This window comes from Anguilla anguilla, chromosome 16, assembly GCF_013347855.1.
Source record: "Anguilla anguilla isolate fAngAng1 chromosome 16, fAngAng1.pri, whole genome shotgun sequence".
Classification (NCBI taxonomy): domain Eukaryota; kingdom Metazoa; phylum Chordata; class Actinopteri; order Anguilliformes; family Anguillidae; genus Anguilla; species Anguilla anguilla.
This window is the reverse complement of record NC_049216.1, coordinates 27,066,613-27,086,701: the sequence shown is the minus strand read 5'-3', so window position 1 is coordinate 27,086,701 and position 20,089 is coordinate 27,066,613. Positions and strand designations below refer to the sequence as shown.

Genomic DNA, 20,089 nt, shown 5'->3' with positions numbered 1-20,089 from the left:
TGTTCAGTGCTCTCTGTGGCTCCGGGTCTCCTTCCTTTCTAGTTTAACCTCCCAACTAGAGCCCATTTCCACATAGGAACATGCCATGTTGAAAACCACTGGGTTCCTCAATTCCACACATGGCACTGTGTCCTAGCAGGGCAAGACAATGGAACAACCTGCAACTTGCATATTGTCAGAATCATCCCAAAACAGACCACAGCTGAATAAAAACAGCCTTTAGACGGGGACACGGTATGCAACAGGATATGATGACAAAGGTGAATGGTAAATAAGACGCTATATTTTTTCCCTTTGTCATAAAAGTCCTGTCTTTGAGGCTAGCATTGAAGGCTCTTTCATAAATGAATTCTGACCACTTGGAAAGCTACATAAAATGGTGCTGTGAGAACGCGTCTCTTTTGTTGGTTTCCCCTGGAAAAAGGCATCTTGAAACATTTATATTGATATTAATGTAGTGCTTATTCTGCCCATCAGAATAAGACTAGTCTATTTTATAAATTATATAGCAAATTATAGAACAAGTGGCGATATTATAAAGCACACGGGCATCACACACACAAGCACACACACACGTATGCACACATGGTAGAGAAGAGAAATACTACACCAGAAGATTAAGCATATATATATTATATTATACTGTGTTTACTTAAACATGATAAATGCAATATTTCATAAGAAGTTAGCTGTAACAGTAAAAATACAATATTTTGTGTCCTTAAGTACATTGTGTTAAAACAGCAACAAAAAAACAATTCAGCTCTAAGTTCACAAAAAAGTACAAATATACAGTACAAATCTAATTTATTCAAAACGAGTACAAATAAAACAAAATATAGTTATTAATGCTTTTGAAAGTTCAGGTAGGTGTACGGTACTTTAGAAAAAGGGAGCACTTTGGGTTCACAACTATAAGGCTTCCGATAAGAATTAATACATATTGGTACAGCCATAAGATATTAAAACTTGCTATACAATGTTTACACAACCTGGATTATATTTGAGGATTCATATTACATATACATCATTGCATATATTTTGCAGTTTTTATGCATTAAAGATGTCCTTTCTTATCAGTGTATTACACATCACATAAAAGCAGTGTCACATAGTGCCAAAAGTACAAGTTTAATCTGATATTACAAATGATTAATTTAAAACTCTCATGATATAGTCAAACACCGTTAACCAAACTTTAGCTGCCCCATCACCCCATTTCAACTGGGTTATATGCAAACTTTCCTCTGAGCCATTTCTAAATTGAACAAATGCTGTTTGTTTCCACAAGATCTACTAATATGCAAAGCAGCACATTTACCATCACTACTGGGAAGAGTCCGCTCTTTGTCACACAAACGCAAGACTGGACATTATGTTTACATTAAACAGGGTATATGTAAATACCTTTTTCTGAAATGGCAACAAAACAAAAAAAAATTGGCAGGAAATGTCTTTTTCTTCAACTGGTTTCCTATTTCTCAGTCTGAAACCATTCCTGGCACTCTGCGGACAAAACCTCCTCTACCATTTCCCAGAAAACAAAAATGAAAAAAAAAAAAAAGTAGGCAAAATACTAGTCACTGTGAAAATACCCAATCACCCCCTCCCCCCCAAAAAAAAAAAAACTATCCAAAAACTAACTTAAGTTTTAACTTTTGAGTGTGAACACACCATTTGTTCCATGACTGAACAGTTGGCCACATTTTTACCCCCCATTTCAAAACTTCACAACCATTGTCCATTAAATCTTGTGGAAACAAAAGTGCAGAGACCGAACGCACCTCAGCCAACACCTTCACTTTCCCTTATGCATATACTCTATCAGCCAGCTATATAAAATGCTAAAACTTTCATACAATATAAAAACAAAGGAAACGTTGCTTAATGAAGGACTCTTGTAATATATTGAGGGGGAAGAACAAAAAAAAAAAAGAAACACCTGCCAATCATTCACATGTATGTTGTGGTTCGTAAGGCATTATTGACAAGCTTGATAATATTTTTTTTAAGAAACGTCCTAAGCATGCGCTCATGCACATGCTCACCTGCTGGTTGTCTTTTCGATGGTTCTATACATGATCTTATGGAAAAACCCCTACAAATGACCACCAGTTTGTTTTATCACTACAAGTCTAAGGAAATTAAGTGTTTGATGAAAAATAAGAATCCAAGATCACCCTTAGACGCCCGGTCTGCACAAGCTGTGTGTCTTTACGGTGCTCTGTGCACAAGCAGAGAAGTAGCAATAGCCCACAGTCTGCAGCTATCATGTAGTATTAGAGCTAGATATTCCACTCATTAGCCTGAGGCCATGGTCAGCCAGTTACCTCTCCAAGAAAACTAAAGAAGAGAGCACACAGCTAAAGCAATGACAATGGTTGAGGGTCGCTGAGGTTACAGGTTCAAATCCCGGATTGGGTACTGCTGTTGCACCCTTGAGCAAGGTACCGAAATGTAACCCACAGCACAGCTCCTGAACCCAGAATTTTGACTGACCGGTACAGTGCAGGATTTTCACCGTCACCAGCAGTAACCAGCTGCCTGTGACACACACCAGATGGTGCTTGCCCATCTGCCACCAGAGACCTGCTGAATGAAACAACTGTGTAGTCATTTCGTTTCTGTGGCTAGCTTCTCAGTTGCTTCCTGGAAAAGTACCTGTTTGACCGTTGAATCAATAAGTATAGCACTTGAATGGCCAAGAAGGTCAGGTTTCCTGGGGGAAATATGCTAGGAAAAACCCAAGGAAAACACATTTAGTCAGACAACGTCTGGTACTAATTCTATCAAACATTATACTGGGCAATAATACTATGGACAACATAGCTGAAAAAGTGTGTTAAGACTGGCTATTCACATAGAGAGGTTTGAGGACAAGATTAAATTATGAAAGGTAAAATTAGAATCAATCCTCCTGACGTCAGCAATGTCTTAGTAAGTGTTCCCATCAAATCCTACTGGTTCTTGGCATATAAGATCGATGACTTCAGCTACAGAAGGAAAGCAGACACATCCCCGATAAAAATCACTGCTACTTTTAGCCATTTCAAAAATGTAGGCTATCAGTCTTCTTTTTCTACTGCGCATGCTGTACCGAGATCATTTTGGCAGCCCTTGCAATCGACTAAAAGCTGGTTTCATTTTTCCGCAAATAATCTGGAAAATTCAATTCATTCAGCTTCAACCAAGTGCAGTCACCAATCAGAGCAGAGAGTAGACCGCAGCAGACATATACCAGCACTAAGGGGCTAAGTGGATGGAAATACTAAAGAGCTAAAAATTCAAAAAAAATTTAAAAATTTTTAAAAAAAGAGACAGCACTAATTCTGAGAGCCATTTGAAGGCTGATATGATTTGGAGGTGCAAGACCAAAAACCGTTAATTCCTGCTCTCCTCAATGTGCATTCATTTTCCACGCATGCAAAGGAACAATACCGACCTGAGTACTTGGACTGTTCAAGATAAGCATCTTGGGAAGCAAAAGAGGCCAGAAAAATAAACTTCAGTTTGAAGGGGAGAGGGCAGCTCACATCAACTTTGATGTTAAAAAGCCTTTTAAATTACAAGCAGGCAATGCACTTCTTTAAACTGCCGCATTGTGTCTGAATATGGCAAGAGGAAAGATATTGTGAACGTTATATCTGAGACAGGCAGTAAGAGCAAGTTGATTATGTGATGAGGTAACAGAACATTAAAGAAAGCTCGTGCTAAATCTGTAATGGATTTAAAGAACCAGTACCCCAAAAGGCCCACGACAGAGGTGCCTAGGAATGAAATAAATAGGATTTAGTTGGTGCACAATGATTGCATCGCATAACTTTGTATATAAAAATCAATTTTATCAGTTAGTCTGGATGGACAAAGTACAGTGGGATACTTCAGGTCTCACACTGCATAGCATACACCAAAACTTTAAGCAGATACTGTATTGTATGAGGAAAACATTAGCATAACTCTTGTTTTAAAGTAGGACATCTTAAATTATTTGAGTACCACCTTGTCAAAAGTACAAGCCACCAAAAGATTTAAACTGTGGCCAGCCTGTACTAATAACCCTGTATGAACTAGCGCCTACAGTGATTATGTTTATATGCCAAGAATGGTTCATCAAAATGAAAACATGAATAACCAATGACCACTTTCAGGTCAGCAACTTACGAATGACAAACTTCAGGTTTGTAACTGACAAACTCGCCAGAAAACATATATCCCATGGCTAGCATTGCAACAGGTCTGAGTTTGTCTGAGTGATGACTGGAATCCAATCTTATATAGCCTAATTGTAAACCAGTCTGTTTACACCGCACACATTTTACACATATATAACAACTGCAGAAACATTTAGCATTTCCACATTACCACACTTCAAGAATTTGATGAAAAACCATGATAAATAATGCTGACTTTTTTCTTTGCTATTAGAGGTCTTATTTGACACTGAACGCACCAGACCGATGCTGGTGTTTATCGTTTGTAATTTGGAAAGTGACTGAGGACAGTAACTACAGGCAGATGAGCCAGACAGAGACAATGCTGCAAAGGACAGAGAAGGTAAAAAATAAAAAGTAAAGAGAAAATTGGAATATGCAGATTCATACCAATATTGTTGGGAATGTGCAGGAACGTCAATTCTGAACCTAATTGCACTTGTTCTTAATTGTCTTACAGTAACCATAAAAGAAAGATCTGCATTAGAAAACAGCACATACAGCATTTCTTCTTCTTTTTTTAACCGTAAACAGTGTGCAACAGACATCAGTTTCTTAAAAAAAAGATTCTCATGCTAAATCAGTCAAAAAAGTGTGTGCCAGCTAACGTTTACTGTGTGACACACAAAACAAGCTTTAGCACCACTCACAGATCACTTCCACAGAAAAGGATTTTTTAAAATTGTTTCAAAACATATCAAACTATAAAGGAATGCAATAAATTATCACCGTTAATAAGGGGCCATTAAGGTTTCTGCTAGACATGCTTGCATGTAAGACTATAGTTCATTCCAAGGATCTTTGGAATGCCATAAGAGAGCTTTGATTGCCTTTATCTTTTAAACAGGAAAACCTCCTAAAACTCAACCCAACACTTCAAAGGGAAAGTGTCAGCTGCATATTCTGATTAAAAGACCAGTTTAAAAAACTGCATCTCTTAAAAATAAAAAATAAAAAAAAACAAGGCTGGGCAAAGACTGCACAGCTTTAGCTTTATTGACCAGTACTGCAGTTGCTGTCCATATTTGAACATTACCAAAAACAACAAGTTGAGTAAACCTTACCAAGCCTTGTTCCCAAGAGTAACTATTGCTATGATAATTGTAATTAAGCATCCAGGAAATGAAAAGATTTATCAGTGGTGTTCTTCTCCACAAAGTTTCCAACCACATGTGAGTCATGACACTACAGTCAGTGTTTCCAAATGGTACTTGGATCTTAAGGACATAATTCCAAATCCAGCACGCAGATAATCACCCCTAGCCCCAGATCCTTGAAGATGGTTTGAAGAGATGGATGACTTCAGTGGAGGCCTAATCCTGCACACATGACAAAGATGTAACAAGAGCAAACAACCCAAAAACAGTGCCAGACACATTTAGGCCAGCTACTGTGAAGAAGAACAGACTAGTGTCCAACAGCCAGGACAAATGCACAAAAGAATCCTCACCTGACTAACTTCAAAAAGACCAACTCAAAGCAAAGAATTTGTAGGGCAAGTGGCAAATTTGCCAAAAAAAAAAGCTCTGTGTTCCATCTTTGGGTTTAGGTTAGTCCTACTGAAGTTACCTTGGTAAGGATTATTTTCGTGATGGTAAACAGTCAGCAGCTAAGCTGAGAAATGAGGTATTGAAGGCCCTGCCTCCACTCACTCTTGGTGGGTACATTGTGATTTGTGAACATACTGCAGTGAGTTCTATATAAAGGGTAACAACCGATGTGTTAATGGAATGCAGGAACAGTAAAGAAACAAACAGAAAGATGAGGCACATCATACACAGACTGTAAACACTGGTGTTAGGGGAGGGCATAAGTCTGTTGGTACTGATTCACCACAATTGAAACCATGTGTGCCCCGTGCCAAGCAGGGAACTACTTTAGCAGAGTCACACTTTGAGGAGTAGCACAGAAGAAGCAAGTGCAATAAGCAGCAGCATAACATCTAATCTGAGAGATGTGCCCAAAAACCATTACATACCGAGAGCCTTTTGGCAAAGGAAAATTATTTAAAGGAAAGAAAATGTGGAAAAAAATATGGAATCAATATCTAACACAATGACCAATGATTTGCAAGATTAAAAAATAAGGTTTTTCTGGAGAATTCCCCCACATAGTTTATAGCACAAGAGGTGCAGTGATTTTATCACTTCACCAGAATCAGTGTCTGACAGACTACTCTATCTTCACCCCAGTGCAGCCACACATTCTGTTCAGTCTTGGGTTTGTGTGTGTGATTTTGGTCAAAGGTGAGGAGATTCTCTTCAACGCCATAATTACCTCAGATCAGACTGGAACCCATCCACTGGACAGCACACAGATTGTGGAGGCTTTGGTTAATACTGTAACCACTGCTAATGGTCCTCAACTGTCCATTAAGCAGAGGTCAAGCAGGGGCCCACGCTTACATTTTTCAGGGCTCTTGTGAACAACTCATAACCAAACCTGTTACCAAAGAACCAAACTTTGGTTACCTTGCGTGTTATTTTCTTGTCATGATAACACCTTGTGTAGTCAACTGAACTCCAGCCCAGGCCGGCCTGACCACAGAAGATTCTGAACTGTTATCATGACATATTCATAGAGAGATTCTAACCTTCATGAGTGTGCAAAATCCCAAATATTCTGAAGCTACCGTTTTTGCCTGTCATTTTCTGCTCATTTAACGCATTCACTCTTCAGACAGCCTCCTCCTGCGGTTGCTACTGCTGTTGCTACTTTCCCGCATTAGAGCGCCCCTCGATGGACAACTTGACCTCCTGAGGGATGAAGGAGGGTCGTGAGGAGCCTGATGAAGAAAGATGGGCCTCTTCCTCATCCATGGTCCCATATCTTTGGAAGCTAGGGACTGACCAGTGCCTCTGAGCTCCGATTATCGATGACGACAGCCCCCTCATCGCAGCCACTGTTCGGGGGCTGCCTTCCGTGTGCAAATAGTTGCTGCTCAGGCTTCTGGTGTGCTCTGCTGAAGTCCTGTCTGGGCGGGAGGGTGTGTCCCCATGACCCCCGCCCCTTACCTGCATGGGTTCCTCCTCCTCCTCCCCGCGTTCCCTCTCCCGGTGGCTGCTCTCTGCTCTACACTGTGCTGGTGGCCTTAAATGTTGGGGAGCGGGTGGCCCCATGGACTGGGTGATCACACTGGTGGTAGAACTGACTTTGGTGGGTGTCCTGGATGATTGCTGCTGCTGTTGAAGCAGTGGTTTCTCCTGCCGTTGTGGTTGTTGTAAAGCAATAGACACACAGACATCCCCAACTTGCAAGTGGTGACAGGCCAGCCCGTATAACTTGGCTGTGCCTTCGGGACTGCATGAGGACCAGCCCTGTCCAAAGACAAAAAAAGGGTGCTCGGGGGGAACGTCAATGGTCACCTTGTTCTGCTGCTCCCCGACAGTGAAGTGCAGGGTCATGAGGCCCGGCTTCTGCTGGCTTTTACGGATGTCCACCACCATGCTGGAGTCGATCTTCAGGCCGCCGCTCACCTCTGCGCTCCTCACAAAGTCCTGGGTCTGCAAGTCCTCCACCCGCTTCAGCTCCCCAGTGGCCAGCTGAATGATGGCTCCCTTCATGAAGTGCGAGGGATTCTGGGTGAGGGACGGAGGAGCCTGGCTTTGGACTGGAACAGGGAGAGCAAGAGGGACTGGGACTGGGACAGCAGGGCCAGGCTGCACCTGCAGCTGCTGGTGTGCCAGCTCCACTGGGGCCCTGTCAGGGGGGTGCATTTGGGCTGGAGAATCGAAAGCTTTTGAGTGCTTCACCGGCATGACTGCTGCAGTGGTGACCACATCATTGGTTAGGCTTGCGTAATGCTGCTGCTGCTTGTAGTCCAGGGGGACGAGAACTGGCTGCCCATTGGCCAGCATCACGGCATGGCGGGCAGGCTGTGCCAGCTGCTGATGGATCGCTACTCTTGGGTCACCGGCTCCTGCTGGGTGTGCCTCATACAAAGGCTTGCCTAGACCCACCATGTTCTCCACACAGGCCGCTGGCAGGGCCTGCCAACTCCTCTGGGAACTCTGGGACAAGTTCAGGGGGCCCAGTGGTTCCTCTTTATGGCCCCCACTCATACCTTGGTTAGGAGAAGTTAGACGTCCAACCACTTGCTGAACCTTGAGGATGAAGATAGGAAGTGGTCAGTTAGCCAATTGTGCCCTTTCTTGCAACATTTCCTGAGTAACACTCCATAAAATAAACATTTTCTTAAGTAGAAACTTTACACTTATATGACATTTTCTACTCAATGTCAGAAGTCAGAGTGAAATAAGTAGAGGGTACAATGCATTGAGACAAATGTAAAACTTTTTTTTTATTTATTATTATGCCAAATTACAATTTGATTTCAAAATAAATTTCTGTCCACCAGTGTTAACAGTCTATGGGACTGTCTCTTCCACCATGGGGCACGTGGCATCCAGTCAATCTTATAGAAATGAGGGGATGGATTTTAAAATATGAGACCACAACCCAATTTAACAACATAGCCAGAAAGCTAATTTTGCTTTATTGTTGTGGGCAGTCTCACAAGCTAACTGGCTAGCAGCCAGTCAGAAACAACTTAGTAACGCTGTGTTGTATAATGAGTGTTGCGCTACAGCGTAATTAAGCACAGTGTTGAAGAGGATGTACGTCCTGATTATTCACACAGCTTTATGTATTTTTAATGACATGCAGTGCAGTACCTGGAACGGAAAATCAAACGGCAGCCTATATTACATTTTGCCATTCTCTGAAAAACCATGTGGCAACAATTAATTTAATGCAGGAAAATGACAAGGCAGACGTGATTTGCGATTGTGCAACGCAAAGTTGTTTAACACTATAATGTTCCTCCCCACACACAACGCTTTTGCACAATGATAAATACTAACAAATACTCAAATGAATGCAAGAGATTAAACCTCACAGTGCAATGCATAACTGTTTCAATTTTTCTCATACTCAGTGAGAGACACAAATAGACTTCTGCAAAGCGCCCACTCTAGACGGTCCCCCGGTCCCCTTAACCACACTCTGGTTTCCGCTCAGCTTTGGGTGGACCACAAGTCAGACAGCAATCTCCGTTCCTTCCCAGCAGTGTCTGGATTGCCCAACCATCAACACACAACACACACCCCGGTCAATGAGGAAGGAAGTGGAATGGAGCACGGAGATGAACCTGGCCGTGTAACTCCATGGGCAGAGCCAAAGGAAGTCTTTCACTCTGCTTGCGAGAATATTCTACACCCACATCTGTCATTTTAGGAAGCAATAAAAAAAAAACGAATTCCACTAGACTGCTCACCAGGAAAAGCAAAACCATTACCATCAACTCAGGAGATCCAAACCCTGATACAAGTCTGCTTGAACAAAGGCTCTCGATACATTTAAGCAGAGGAACAGCCTTTGTTTGCGTACTTATGGCTACTACAGTAGAGATTGTGAAACCTCATTTGTGACAGTGGCAGCTTGAAAACAGATTTTTTAATGCCACATAAACATTGTGCAGACATACAATCCTGCATTCAGCAATCTACACATGTTTTTAATTGACTGTGCACTACTAAAACATGACAAAAACAGGAAATTAAATCAGGAAGAGAACTGTGCCTTTCAGTAACTAAGCGAGTGATGGTCTCTGATTCGCCGTGGACACTGTCACTCACCTCCAGGTCCGTGTCCGGAGTGCTGCGGCGGCCTGGCGAGCCCCTTTCCTCGTATCTGCGGGCCCCGAGGGGCCTGTCCTGCGGGCTGTCTGCTGCACTGGAGCCGGGCGCAACATGTGCTGGCCGCACACCCCTGGGGGAGTACACAGAGTCCTGCAGCAGCTCCCTCCCTCCCCTTCCCTCCTCTCCGCCGTTGACTTCCTGGGTGCCGCGTGCCTCTCTGTAGGCGGTTGCCGTGGATACCGAGACAGCTCTGGAGCCGGGGTGGTGGTAGAAGGCCGTTACACCCCTGGGGCTGACCTCGCCAGCAGCCAGCCCACCCCCAGGGCCCAGGTGCTGCTGGGCTGCGGCCTGCTCCGGGGCCAGCACCAGCGGAACGCTGCCGGCCGCGGCCACTTTGGCGAAGGCGTGGGCCGAGGTCGGAGGCTGAGAGGCAGGGGAGACCACGCCCTCCTGAATGACCGAGGGGTAGGGAACCAGGTGGGAGACATGGGGGCCCTGTGGGATGGCAGACTGCTGGGAGATCAGGGAGCTGGGGACAAAGCCGGGTGGAACAGCATAAGGAACCGCATAAGGGGAACTCACAAACTGCAGGGATGAGTGGGGGATCTGGGCGTATCCAAGAGGGGAATAGGGGATCCCAGGATGCTGCAGGAGTGGGGAGGGGACAGTGTAGGCAGGAGAGATGTGGCTTAACACCGGGTGAAGGTTGGTAGGGGAGTAGGTGACTGAGGGGAGGGCTACTTTATAGAGCATGCTGTACTGGTCAACGGGAACACTGATGCCATCAGCATTTTCTGCACTGTACTGCAGGCTGGACTGGACCCGCATCCACTCCCCAGGAGTTGTGCCTCCCCCCTGGCTTTCACTACAGGTAGCGATCGAACTGTGAGTGGGAGTGCCTTCATCCCCTCCACTCGCACCCGCACCCCCTCCTCCCCCCGTGCCACTGCTGGTGCTGCTGACTGGCAGGTCTCGCTTTTTGGGTGGCAAGCACTCCTGGTTGCGCTCATGCGTGGGCTTCATGGTAGTCCCGGACGGTGTTTGTGGGGGGGAGTGGGGGTTCCGTCTCACTGCAGTGTGCAGAGGGCAAAGTTTGCCAGCTGGGAGGATGGAGACTGTGCCACTGGAACTAGCTCTGGAAAGTTCCTGCTGATGTCAACCGCCACACCTGGAGAGAGAGACACCGTGACGCTCGTATATATAATAGATAATATTAAAAGGTAATATTACAATAACAGAATATAACAAAATAACAACAGAATTTCTAACAGTAATATTATAATACACTGCAAAGGATTTCCAATTCTATTCTTTGTCTCTTTGCCTTTCCCCATACTTTTTACTTCATTTAAAAACCACACTGATAGAGGAAACCATTGTGTGTCCTACTAGGCCTACTTGTCAAACATCTTCTCTGACCGACAATATTAGCGTAAAAGTATATCATTTTTCCAATTTGAGCATACAGTATAGCTAATTTATTTTATCCTAACTTTGTTCGTGTTTATTAAAGGTGTGTAATTGTGGAAATCACTGTATATACCTTGCCAAAAAGAAAGGTAAAGCAGGCCAACTAGATGGGCAAACTTTGTAGTGCATCCGAGTTTTAAATTAGCTAGTAAAATGACATGTTACGCGTTTGGAGAAACCGTCTTTACATATAACAGAGTCTATCCAAAGAGGCAAGCTGAACTGGTTCTCTTTCTTGGGATAACCTACTTTATGAACCGCTTGATAATGTTAGCAATTACCAACATCGCAGCATCAGTTCGCTAGCTATGTAGGTTAATGTTTGTTAACAAGCGTTATGTTCCAGCTTTATACAGTTCCAAGTAAATTAACTACTGAACTACTAACGCCAACATCACGCTTTATATTGAACAGTGAGGCAACACTAGTTAACTGAAACGAATCCAGATTTGACGAAAAACGCTTAATTTAGCTCTTGCTGGCCAACATTTACTGCACCACTAACATTAACGCTACGTGGTTTGCAGCTCACTGATTAAATTCTCATGAACTAATGTAGGTTGTGGGTAGGTGGTTAGCAATGTAGCTTTAAAATGTAAAGAAAGTACTTTATGTGGTTTAAACCATTATAAAAATGTATTTATTTTTATACATCATAGACCACATATTAAACCACGTTAACAGCCAGGGGAAAATGCATCGAGGAACATCGATGTAAGCTTAGTCATTTGCTAGTTTGCAGCTTCGAAATAGATCATCACTTGTTTTCTTTGGCTGGCTAATGCTAGTGTGGTTGCTAACAAGTCTAATTGTATCACTGATGCACAGAATAAATTTTAACTTACCTCTCCATGTCATTGTGGTGCTGTACCCAGTGTTTTGTGGTCCTTTGGGACTTGATATGATTACTTTTTTAACAAATCAGACATAGATGTTAATTTGTGCCCATTTCACAGCCTATTACGTGAAAACCTAGTGGCGCCCCTGGATGACGTCAGTGTATTGAGCTTCCTGTAGGATTTTGGGGGGATTGGGGGTGATAATCCTGTGATAATCACTGGACTGTGTAAATCTTACCATATTTAAATTTAATTTAAATAATGCAAATAAATGTAACAGCACCCCTTCAACTGACGATTCTGATTGCATTCACCTCAGTGGCAATGTGGGGAATTCCAAGCTGCCTGAATAAGGTCATAAACGCGGATCAATTCTGCGCTACACTTGTGCAGCTTCAGTAAAAATAACTTTTTTTTTTTACGGGAAATTCCAAATGCAAAATGAAATCCATTCTTATTCAATTCGTATAACAGCCAGACTTGTGTTGCCAAACTAGGTTAAGTCAATAAAAATAATTAAGGTGCCATTATGTCACAAATATACCACACATGCTTGGGCTTTCCCTCGTTAATGTAGAAACCAAAAGTACATTTTCCTTTATTTGAAAAATAAGCATACAAATCTCAGATTATATATAAAGAAAAACCAAGGAGAATATGATATATAGCGCGTACCATGCTTAAAAACGACAGGGTTGTCGTTTTAGCCATTATGACATGGCCCTGTAGGACACCGCGGATAACCGCGTGCCAAATAATTAATATAGGCTACTGTGGACTAACTGGATCGCGGCTCCCTTTTACTCTCAACCACACACACTAGTCGGCGCATAGCGCAGAATTGATCCTTGCCTTGTCGTATTGCGTTGGGCGTCATAACTGCATTTGCGGAAGAATATTTTAACAGCGAAGCAGGTAATGTAATGCATCGGTGTTTTTTTCTATATTAACCTAATGGTCATCTAGCGTTAGTTAATGAGAACTGCTTTTTCATGGTTTGTCTGAAGAAATAAGCTTTTGTAGAAAGCTAACGATTGCCAAGTAACTCACTAGCCAATTTAGCTTTGCTGCTGGGAAGATGTTTACCATTTTTGAGTTTAGAAAAGCACTTCCTGCTTGAGCAGACGCATTGTTATTAGACAATGTAGCTAGTCCTAATGGACAAAGGTTTCATTTGTTTCTAAGGCCAGTTAGTGAATGTGCTCCGTGTTTTGTCGTTCTTATGAAACATGTGCTGTATTAGCAAGCTAGCATGCAGTATTTAGTTTAACGTTACCAGATAGTTGATAGCTTGTCAGCTAGCTTAGGCTAATTAGCCAAGTAGCCGTTAGATAGCTAGGTATCTAGTTGCCCTATGTACCTGGCTTGTTGAAAACCTAACGTTAAATCAAAAACTATTCGAAGAAAAAATTAATTAAATTTACATTTCTTTGATAACGTGTTTGTTATTGTAATTGTGTTATCATTCATTGTGTGTGTGTGTGTGGTACCATGAAAAAAAGAATGTAGGTAGCCGGCAATTAAGCAGGCTACCTACATTTTAGCTAGCTGACATTGTCTTAATTATTTGAAAGTTTAACAGATAACTATAAAATCTTCTTATTTTATTTGTAGGTCTGACTGTCATTTTTTGCATTAGGTTTGTACCTGTTGAATGAAGGCAGTGTCTTTTCCACAGTGAGCTTTCCATTATGCTCGGCGTTGGATTCAAAGCAGAGAGACTTCGAGTCAATCTTCGGCTGGTCATCAACCGCCTTAAACTCCTTGAAAAGAAGAAAAGTGAGGATCTTTTCAAAGCTACAGTTTGAGCATTGTTTTTGAGTTTTTTTCTTGTGCATTTATTTAAAAATAATGGCAATGAAGAACCAGTGCAATATTGTGAACAATTGTATGGCTTCAGCTATAAAATCAGGTCTTCAACACGCTTTGACGGTTGTGAGCAGTACATTGCCGAAGATCTAACAATGCTGTCAATCTGAGTTTTTACAAACGCTTGTGTTTTCTCGCAGCTGAGCTCGCTCAGAAAGCACGGAAAGAAATTGCGGATTACCTGTCAGCAGGTAAGGATGAGCGAGCTCGAATCCGTGTGGAGCACATAATCAGGGAGGACTACCTGGTGGAGGCCATGGAGATTCTGGAACTCTACTGTGACCTGCTGCTTGCTCGCTTTGGCCTCATCCAATCAATGAAGTGAGTGTGTGACGTCTGACGTTACAATAAGTTCTCACTTGTACCTTTAATGAACTAGTGAACCTAACATAATTCCAATTTACATTCAATGTACGTGTCATATTTCTAGACCTGTCATTTTGCTACGGTTACCCGTCTCAGTTTGGGAATGTACATATGATCAAGTATGTTCTCTGAAGTATGTTGCTAGCCCCAGCTTCTTAACCCACAGGGGTCCACCCTCTGACCCATGCAGTCATTATGCCTAAGGAGTACAGTTCATGCACAGTTAGAAATGGCAGAATTCAGACTCCCATTCCACCAGTGCTGAGGAGTCACTTTTACAAGATGAGGCAGGGAAAACTCAGCCAACTGTAACCAGAGACACCGGTGCATTACCCTGTGGACATCCCTGCCAGCCTGACTGATCTGTTCAGGACTCAGTACTGAGCCATGGGGCACATCACTGGATTATGGACTAGCATTTTAACTGGATGCAATACAATGAGGCCCCACTCATTCTTTCCTAGCCTTATTTAGACCAGCTTGATTTCTCATTTCATCCTCAGAGAGCTCGACCCTGGTCTACAGGAAGCAGTGTCCACTCTAATCTGGGCAGCCCCTCGCCTGCAGTCTGAAGTCTCTGAGCTGAAAATTGTGAGTAGGCTATTGTGCTATATATTACATAACGGATAAATATTCTCCATATTTGCATAATTTGTAAATCTCAGAAAGAAAAAACAATTCTGCAAATTATTGGTTGTCTGGATGCTGATGTTATGTTTAGGAATGCAATTGCGTTGTGTCAACTGGGATGGGCTGACAGTTTGCTCTTTAACCAGGTGTCTGACCAGCTGTGTGCCAAATATAGCAAGGAGTATGGCAAGCTATGTAGGACAAACCAGATTGGAACTGTCAATGACAGGGTAGGTTTTGAGAATTTGTGTTGTACTTTGCAGTTAGTTGTAAAACTGAAGCGGTTTGATCTTAAAGACTGTGTACTTTGCACAAAGTACCTCTGTGACTGTCTCCACTTTCTCTTGAAGCTGATGCACAAGCTGAGCGTAGAGGCCCCTCCCAAGATCCTGGTGGAGCGCTACCTCATTGAGATTGCCAAGAACTACAATGTGCCGTACGAGCCAGACGCCATGGTCAGGGTGAGAAGGGCAGACTGCCTCCGTTTCTGTAGACGTGCTGCACGTGTTACCTTTCTGATGTCTATGTTTTTTTTTCCTGTAACGTTCTGTTTTTACCACAGCCTGAGGTGTGCCCAGGTGAGGAGGCTGACCTCATAGACGTGGACAGTGACAGCAGGAAGCCAGGCGGTGGAAGTGGGGGTGGTGGAGGGTTCACGGCACCATCTGCAGCTATGCCAATGCCAATGCCCATGCCCATGCCCACACCCTCTGCCTTCAACTATCCACCTGCCAAAGGATCAGTAAGAATGCCTTTCTTCTCCACAGGACCACAATGTATGGGTTCAGACACTAAGGACTTCAATAAATCCCTCCAATTCTGATTGATTGTGTCAAGTGACCGCTTGTAAAATGTATTTTTTTGTTCCAGGAGCCCTTCAATGGCCCTGTGGGCAACTTTGATGGCTTTAACAACCCCCAGCCTCAAGTGAGAGGAGGGCAGCCACCCCAGCTGCCCAGCTACCCCCCTGAATATGTGTCTGTAAGTGAAAGTGCCCCCCTGCCCCCAGACAGGTGGACAGCCAGCCCATTCACCTTTCAGGAATGAGACGTTTGGCATCATTCCTCTGTTTGCTTGTTTGTTTTCACATTTCTCTAACTGGTTCAAGAACAGACCCAAATTTATGTTCGGACATGGTTCATGGATTATAAGACCTGTGAACTACTAACCATTGTACTCTCCTGGGTTTGTCATGGTTTTATTTACAGTATGTTATTTTATTATTTGTCAGATTAGTTTTTTTTCCCCATAAGCTATGCTTTTGCGGATAAGTTTCTTTGCTTTTCGTTAATCTAATCATGCAGCAATGGTAATACTAACTGATATATTTCTGCTGGTGACCTGAGGGCTGGCCAGTAGTAATATATGAATTACCTGACCTTTGACTGGATTTTGTTACATATCTGGATATTTGGAGAGTAAAATGTACAAAATGTACAACATGAAAATTGACTTGCCTTGACAGACAGTGCAGTTGACTTGACAAATGTGACAAGCTTTAACATATTTCTGCCTTTTCAGTTTGACGAACCCTCTGTTCACTCCCAGGAATCTGGTAAGTTCATCATCTCTATATCATGCATTACATATTTTTGATGAGGTTAGAAGGAATTTCCATTCTGAGTTATGTTTAAGCACTGACATTTAACTGTGGATGTCAAGCACATGCTGTACCCTGTGCAGAGTAACCCGTTAAAACATATCGTGTGTCTCCACAGGACCTGGTCCCTCCTCCCAGATATATGACAACACTGCCCTCCCTGAGCTTCCCTCAGTTCCCGACACACTCCCTGCTTCCTCCTTTGGTGGAAATACTGCACCCTCTGATGACATTGATTTTGATGACTTGTCTCGGCGCTTTGAGGAACTGAAGAAGAAGACTTAATCCTCCAGCCAATCTCTCAACTCAGTTTAGGCTGCAAACTCTTGCAGTAAATATTCCCTCACTTATTCTAACAGATATCTATGTTACCTTACCTCATTTGAACACAAAAAGGCATCTTTCTGATTGCAGGGGAGGTTTTTAATGAATTAAGATGAGCTTTTCTTCAGAACAATTTTATTCACAGAACTTTAGGAACATTTGAGGTACAATGAGAAGGAAAAACCTACTGTGGGTCTCAATGTACCTATTTAGAAAATTAAGCTGCTTCTACACTATCATCAAACAGGAACCTTTTCTATGAGCACTTTGGATGCATAATGGCCTTTTTAATAGAATTTGCTCCAATGTATAATGCTAATGCTATATGTAGCGTAGTTGTAAAGCTAAGTCAGCATGCCTAGTGACTTCAAAAGGCGGTCGATAACTGTGATGCAGACAAACACACTTGTGAAAAGTGAAAAGCTGGCCAGATCTGTCTGTGTGTGAAAAAGGACACGCACTGTGGGGACCTTGTGAAAAACATGACACCCCAAATGGAGGCTACTTCCACCCTGTGGGTGTTTTAGAGCAGAGAGTGTGAATCCCAATTGACTCAATATTTCAATTTAAGCTTCTGGTGTTTTCCCACCATTTAAACATTTCATCAGTTTTGAGTGTCATTTTTAGGGCCCGATGGCAGTACAAACTGGGTGCCATACATGTATATACACACACATGCACACGTGTTTTAAGGGAGTTCTATTAGTCAGTGTCAGATCTCCCTGGCCTCATCTCAGCAAGTGAGTCACTGGACACCCAGACTGGAAAAGCGTGTTTTTCTGCCCAACTCCAGTGGTAATGTGATATGTATAATCAGATATGGGATTCTTTGGCTCAGATGTGCTCAGGTGACACTATTGCATAGCTTGCATTCTTTTACACTGAACTGGTCACATTGTAAAGCTGCTAACATACATTACCTTACAGGGGAGATAGGTACAGTACAGTCAGACAGGGTGTTGAATGCCAAAACATCGCAGAGTGTTTGATTAATGATACAGTTGCTATATTAATTTGAAATTTATTTGCCCCTTTTTGGTGTCTTTTGGTTAATGATCACGCTTATATTATACACAATTTGAGTTTTTAAAAGTTGTAAAAAAATTTAAAAAATCAGCCAATCTGATGCTCATTGAATATAAGTGTATTACACATGGACTACACATCAGATAACAGCACTAGCACATTGTGCAATCTGAGCATACTGTCAGAAACCAGAACATTTTATTTGATAATAGACTAACCGCCCTAGTTAGAATGATATGGTATCTGATTAATACAAGATTAATCCTTAACATAACCCATCGGTGGCCTTGGCAGTTCAGATTTGGACCTGTGACTATTTTGTCAGCTTTTTCTCATTTTCCATAATATTATTTTCCTGGAAGTTGAGCAACTTCTATTTTTAAAAATATTGTACAACTCAATTCAGATTAATATTACTTTGCTTGATTTTTTTGCTCTTTTGGGTTTTCAAACAGTTTGGTGACTTAAAATTTTCATTTTATTTGTGCTATTGTGAGCATAATGGTTTGTGGTTGCTCTGTTACTCTGTGCTGCAAATTGAGTGACCAGATTATAGTCCTGTGCTTTAGATCTGTTTAGTGAGTCTGAGTTTTAAACAACACTCCTGAGAAGCTGTTACTAATGTAATCTTCATATGGTCCACCTTTTGAAGTGTTACGTTTAAATGTTTGATACTAAATATAAGCTCTGTAGTAAAAACACATTGTCACAGAAAACTGACATTGTCTAATAAGATGTTCTTCTCCTGGGTGTAATAAAGGAAATATTTATAAGTATTGACGTTTCTGGCACATTTTTCTTCACGCATGATGCTACTGTGGTGTATAGCTTTTGTGATTTATCACAGTGTCAGTTAAGTTCTAATACTGGCACTTTCATAAATTCATCATTTACCTAAGACCTTTGACTAAATCTGATCCTTATGTAATTATCTTTAACATTTTTAAAATGTATTTTATTTCTAATCACTGACCTCTCATCCCTAAATCTAATCAAGGTTTGAAAGAACTATGACTGACCATTTGCTTTCATCATCAGTGCCACTAGAGGGCAGGCTATATATACACACAAGTTGAAGCTGTATTTCAGGGCAGGAGAGTGAGATTGCCAGCCTACATGTCTCATCTGTATCATTTAATAGGCCTTAAATTGTGTGCCTCAAGTTTTTTTGGATATTAGCTCTTTACTGAGACATTTTAATAGTGCTAATCTTTTTTTGTAATTAGGTGGTCATGTCTCTCACATGTAGAACATTTGCTACCTTTGTGACAGTTTAACAGTAATGGGTGGAACAGCAGTTTTGTGTATGATTGAGAGGGTGTGTAGGGATGAAAATAAGTTCCTTAAATTGCAAAATATTGGAGAGGCAGACCACATCACATACATCTAATGGAGAATAGTGTATTTGTTCTATCTGTAACATCACCAGGTGAACAAGGATTGCCAATCATCATACCTGATATTAAGCAGACTAGTAGACCGATTTGTTCTGAATGTCAGTGACATTGTCCAGCTGAATCATGGAAATGCAGGACCTGGATGCAGGATACATACAAAAAGAAGGTAAGGTGTACATTTTTTGCATCTGTGACCCTTATATCATAGACAAAAATGACACAAAAGTTTAATTTTTAAATGAAAATGGAAATCTTGTAAGCTCATTGGGGGGGGGGGGGGGGGGGGGGCATTGTTTTGTTATTTAAATGTCTTGGTTCATACTGGTGTTCATGATGTCTATCTTAACAGGTGCTCCAGGACCTGTAGAATTTGTCATATTTAAAAAAATAATAAAGACCACCCGCCATATTATAAAATGCATGGGATTTATTCCTACATCAGCTTCACCCTTCTACCCTCCATTGTAAATATATGGTACTGCATGTGGTGAAAATGATGTAGGAATAGAAACCATAATCAACAAAGTAAAGTATCCTTTTTGAATTATACATCTTTGTGGCTTGAGGCATTTGATTTTATAGATAAAAAAAATGTATTTCAAGTGAAAGGGATTAGATAACATACAGACCCTGACTCAGTTCATTTTAAAAGAGGAAATCTACTGTTTAAATTGAATCTTGTTTTATGACCAGCCTTCATTTGCTCTGTTTGGGCTTC

The 20,089-nt window shown here is 41.9% G+C and overlaps 2 protein-coding genes across 8 annotated transcripts; one reads left to right on the top strand and one right to left on the bottom strand.

Moving 5' to 3' along the window:
- Positions 1 to 628: 628 nt before the first annotated feature.
- Positions 629 to 12,458, bottom strand: atxn1l (ataxin 1-like). 2 transcript variants are annotated; one of them, XR_004762790.1, is made up of 4 exons: positions 12,166 to 12,458; positions 9,848 to 11,018; positions 6,489 to 8,314; positions 629 to 5,530 (listed from the first exon to the last, which is right to left on the bottom strand). XR_004762790.1 is itself a non-coding variant. In XM_035395721.1 (3 exons), exons 2-3 carry the CDS (start codon positions 10,871 to 10,873, stop codon positions 6,923 to 6,925), a joined length of 2,418 nt encoding a protein of 805 aa, XP_035251612.1. In that variant the 5' UTR covers positions 10,874 to 11,018; positions 12,166 to 12,458; the 3' UTR covers positions 629 to 6,922. The 2 variants fall into 2 exon arrangements, 1 of the variants encoding a protein (XP_035251612.1); XM_035395721.1 differs by having other exon boundaries at positions 629 to 8,314.
- A 468-nt stretch (positions 12,459 to 12,926) lies between these two features.
- LOC118215532 (IST1 homolog) lies at positions 12,927 to 18,750 on the top strand. Of its 6 annotated transcripts, none has more exons than XM_035396423.1 (10): positions 12,927 to 13,074; positions 13,838 to 13,938; positions 14,169 to 14,349; positions 14,898 to 14,985; positions 15,171 to 15,254; positions 15,375 to 15,485; positions 15,587 to 15,766; positions 15,895 to 16,005; positions 16,546 to 16,579; positions 16,743 to 18,750. In XM_035396423.1, exons 2-10 carry the CDS (start codon positions 13,851 to 13,853, stop codon positions 16,907 to 16,909), a joined length of 1,044 nt encoding a protein of 347 aa, XP_035252314.1. In that variant the 5' UTR covers positions 12,927 to 13,074; positions 13,838 to 13,850; the 3' UTR covers positions 16,910 to 18,750. The 6 variants fall into 6 exon arrangements, with proteins under 6 accessions (XP_035252314.1, XP_035252316.1, XP_035252315.1 ...); XM_035396425.1 differs by having other exon boundaries at positions 12,939 to 13,074; positions 13,799 to 13,938; XM_035396424.1 differs by having other exon boundaries at positions 12,950 to 13,074; positions 13,774 to 13,938.
- The last annotated feature ends 1,339 nt before the right edge of the window (positions 18,751 to 20,089 follow it).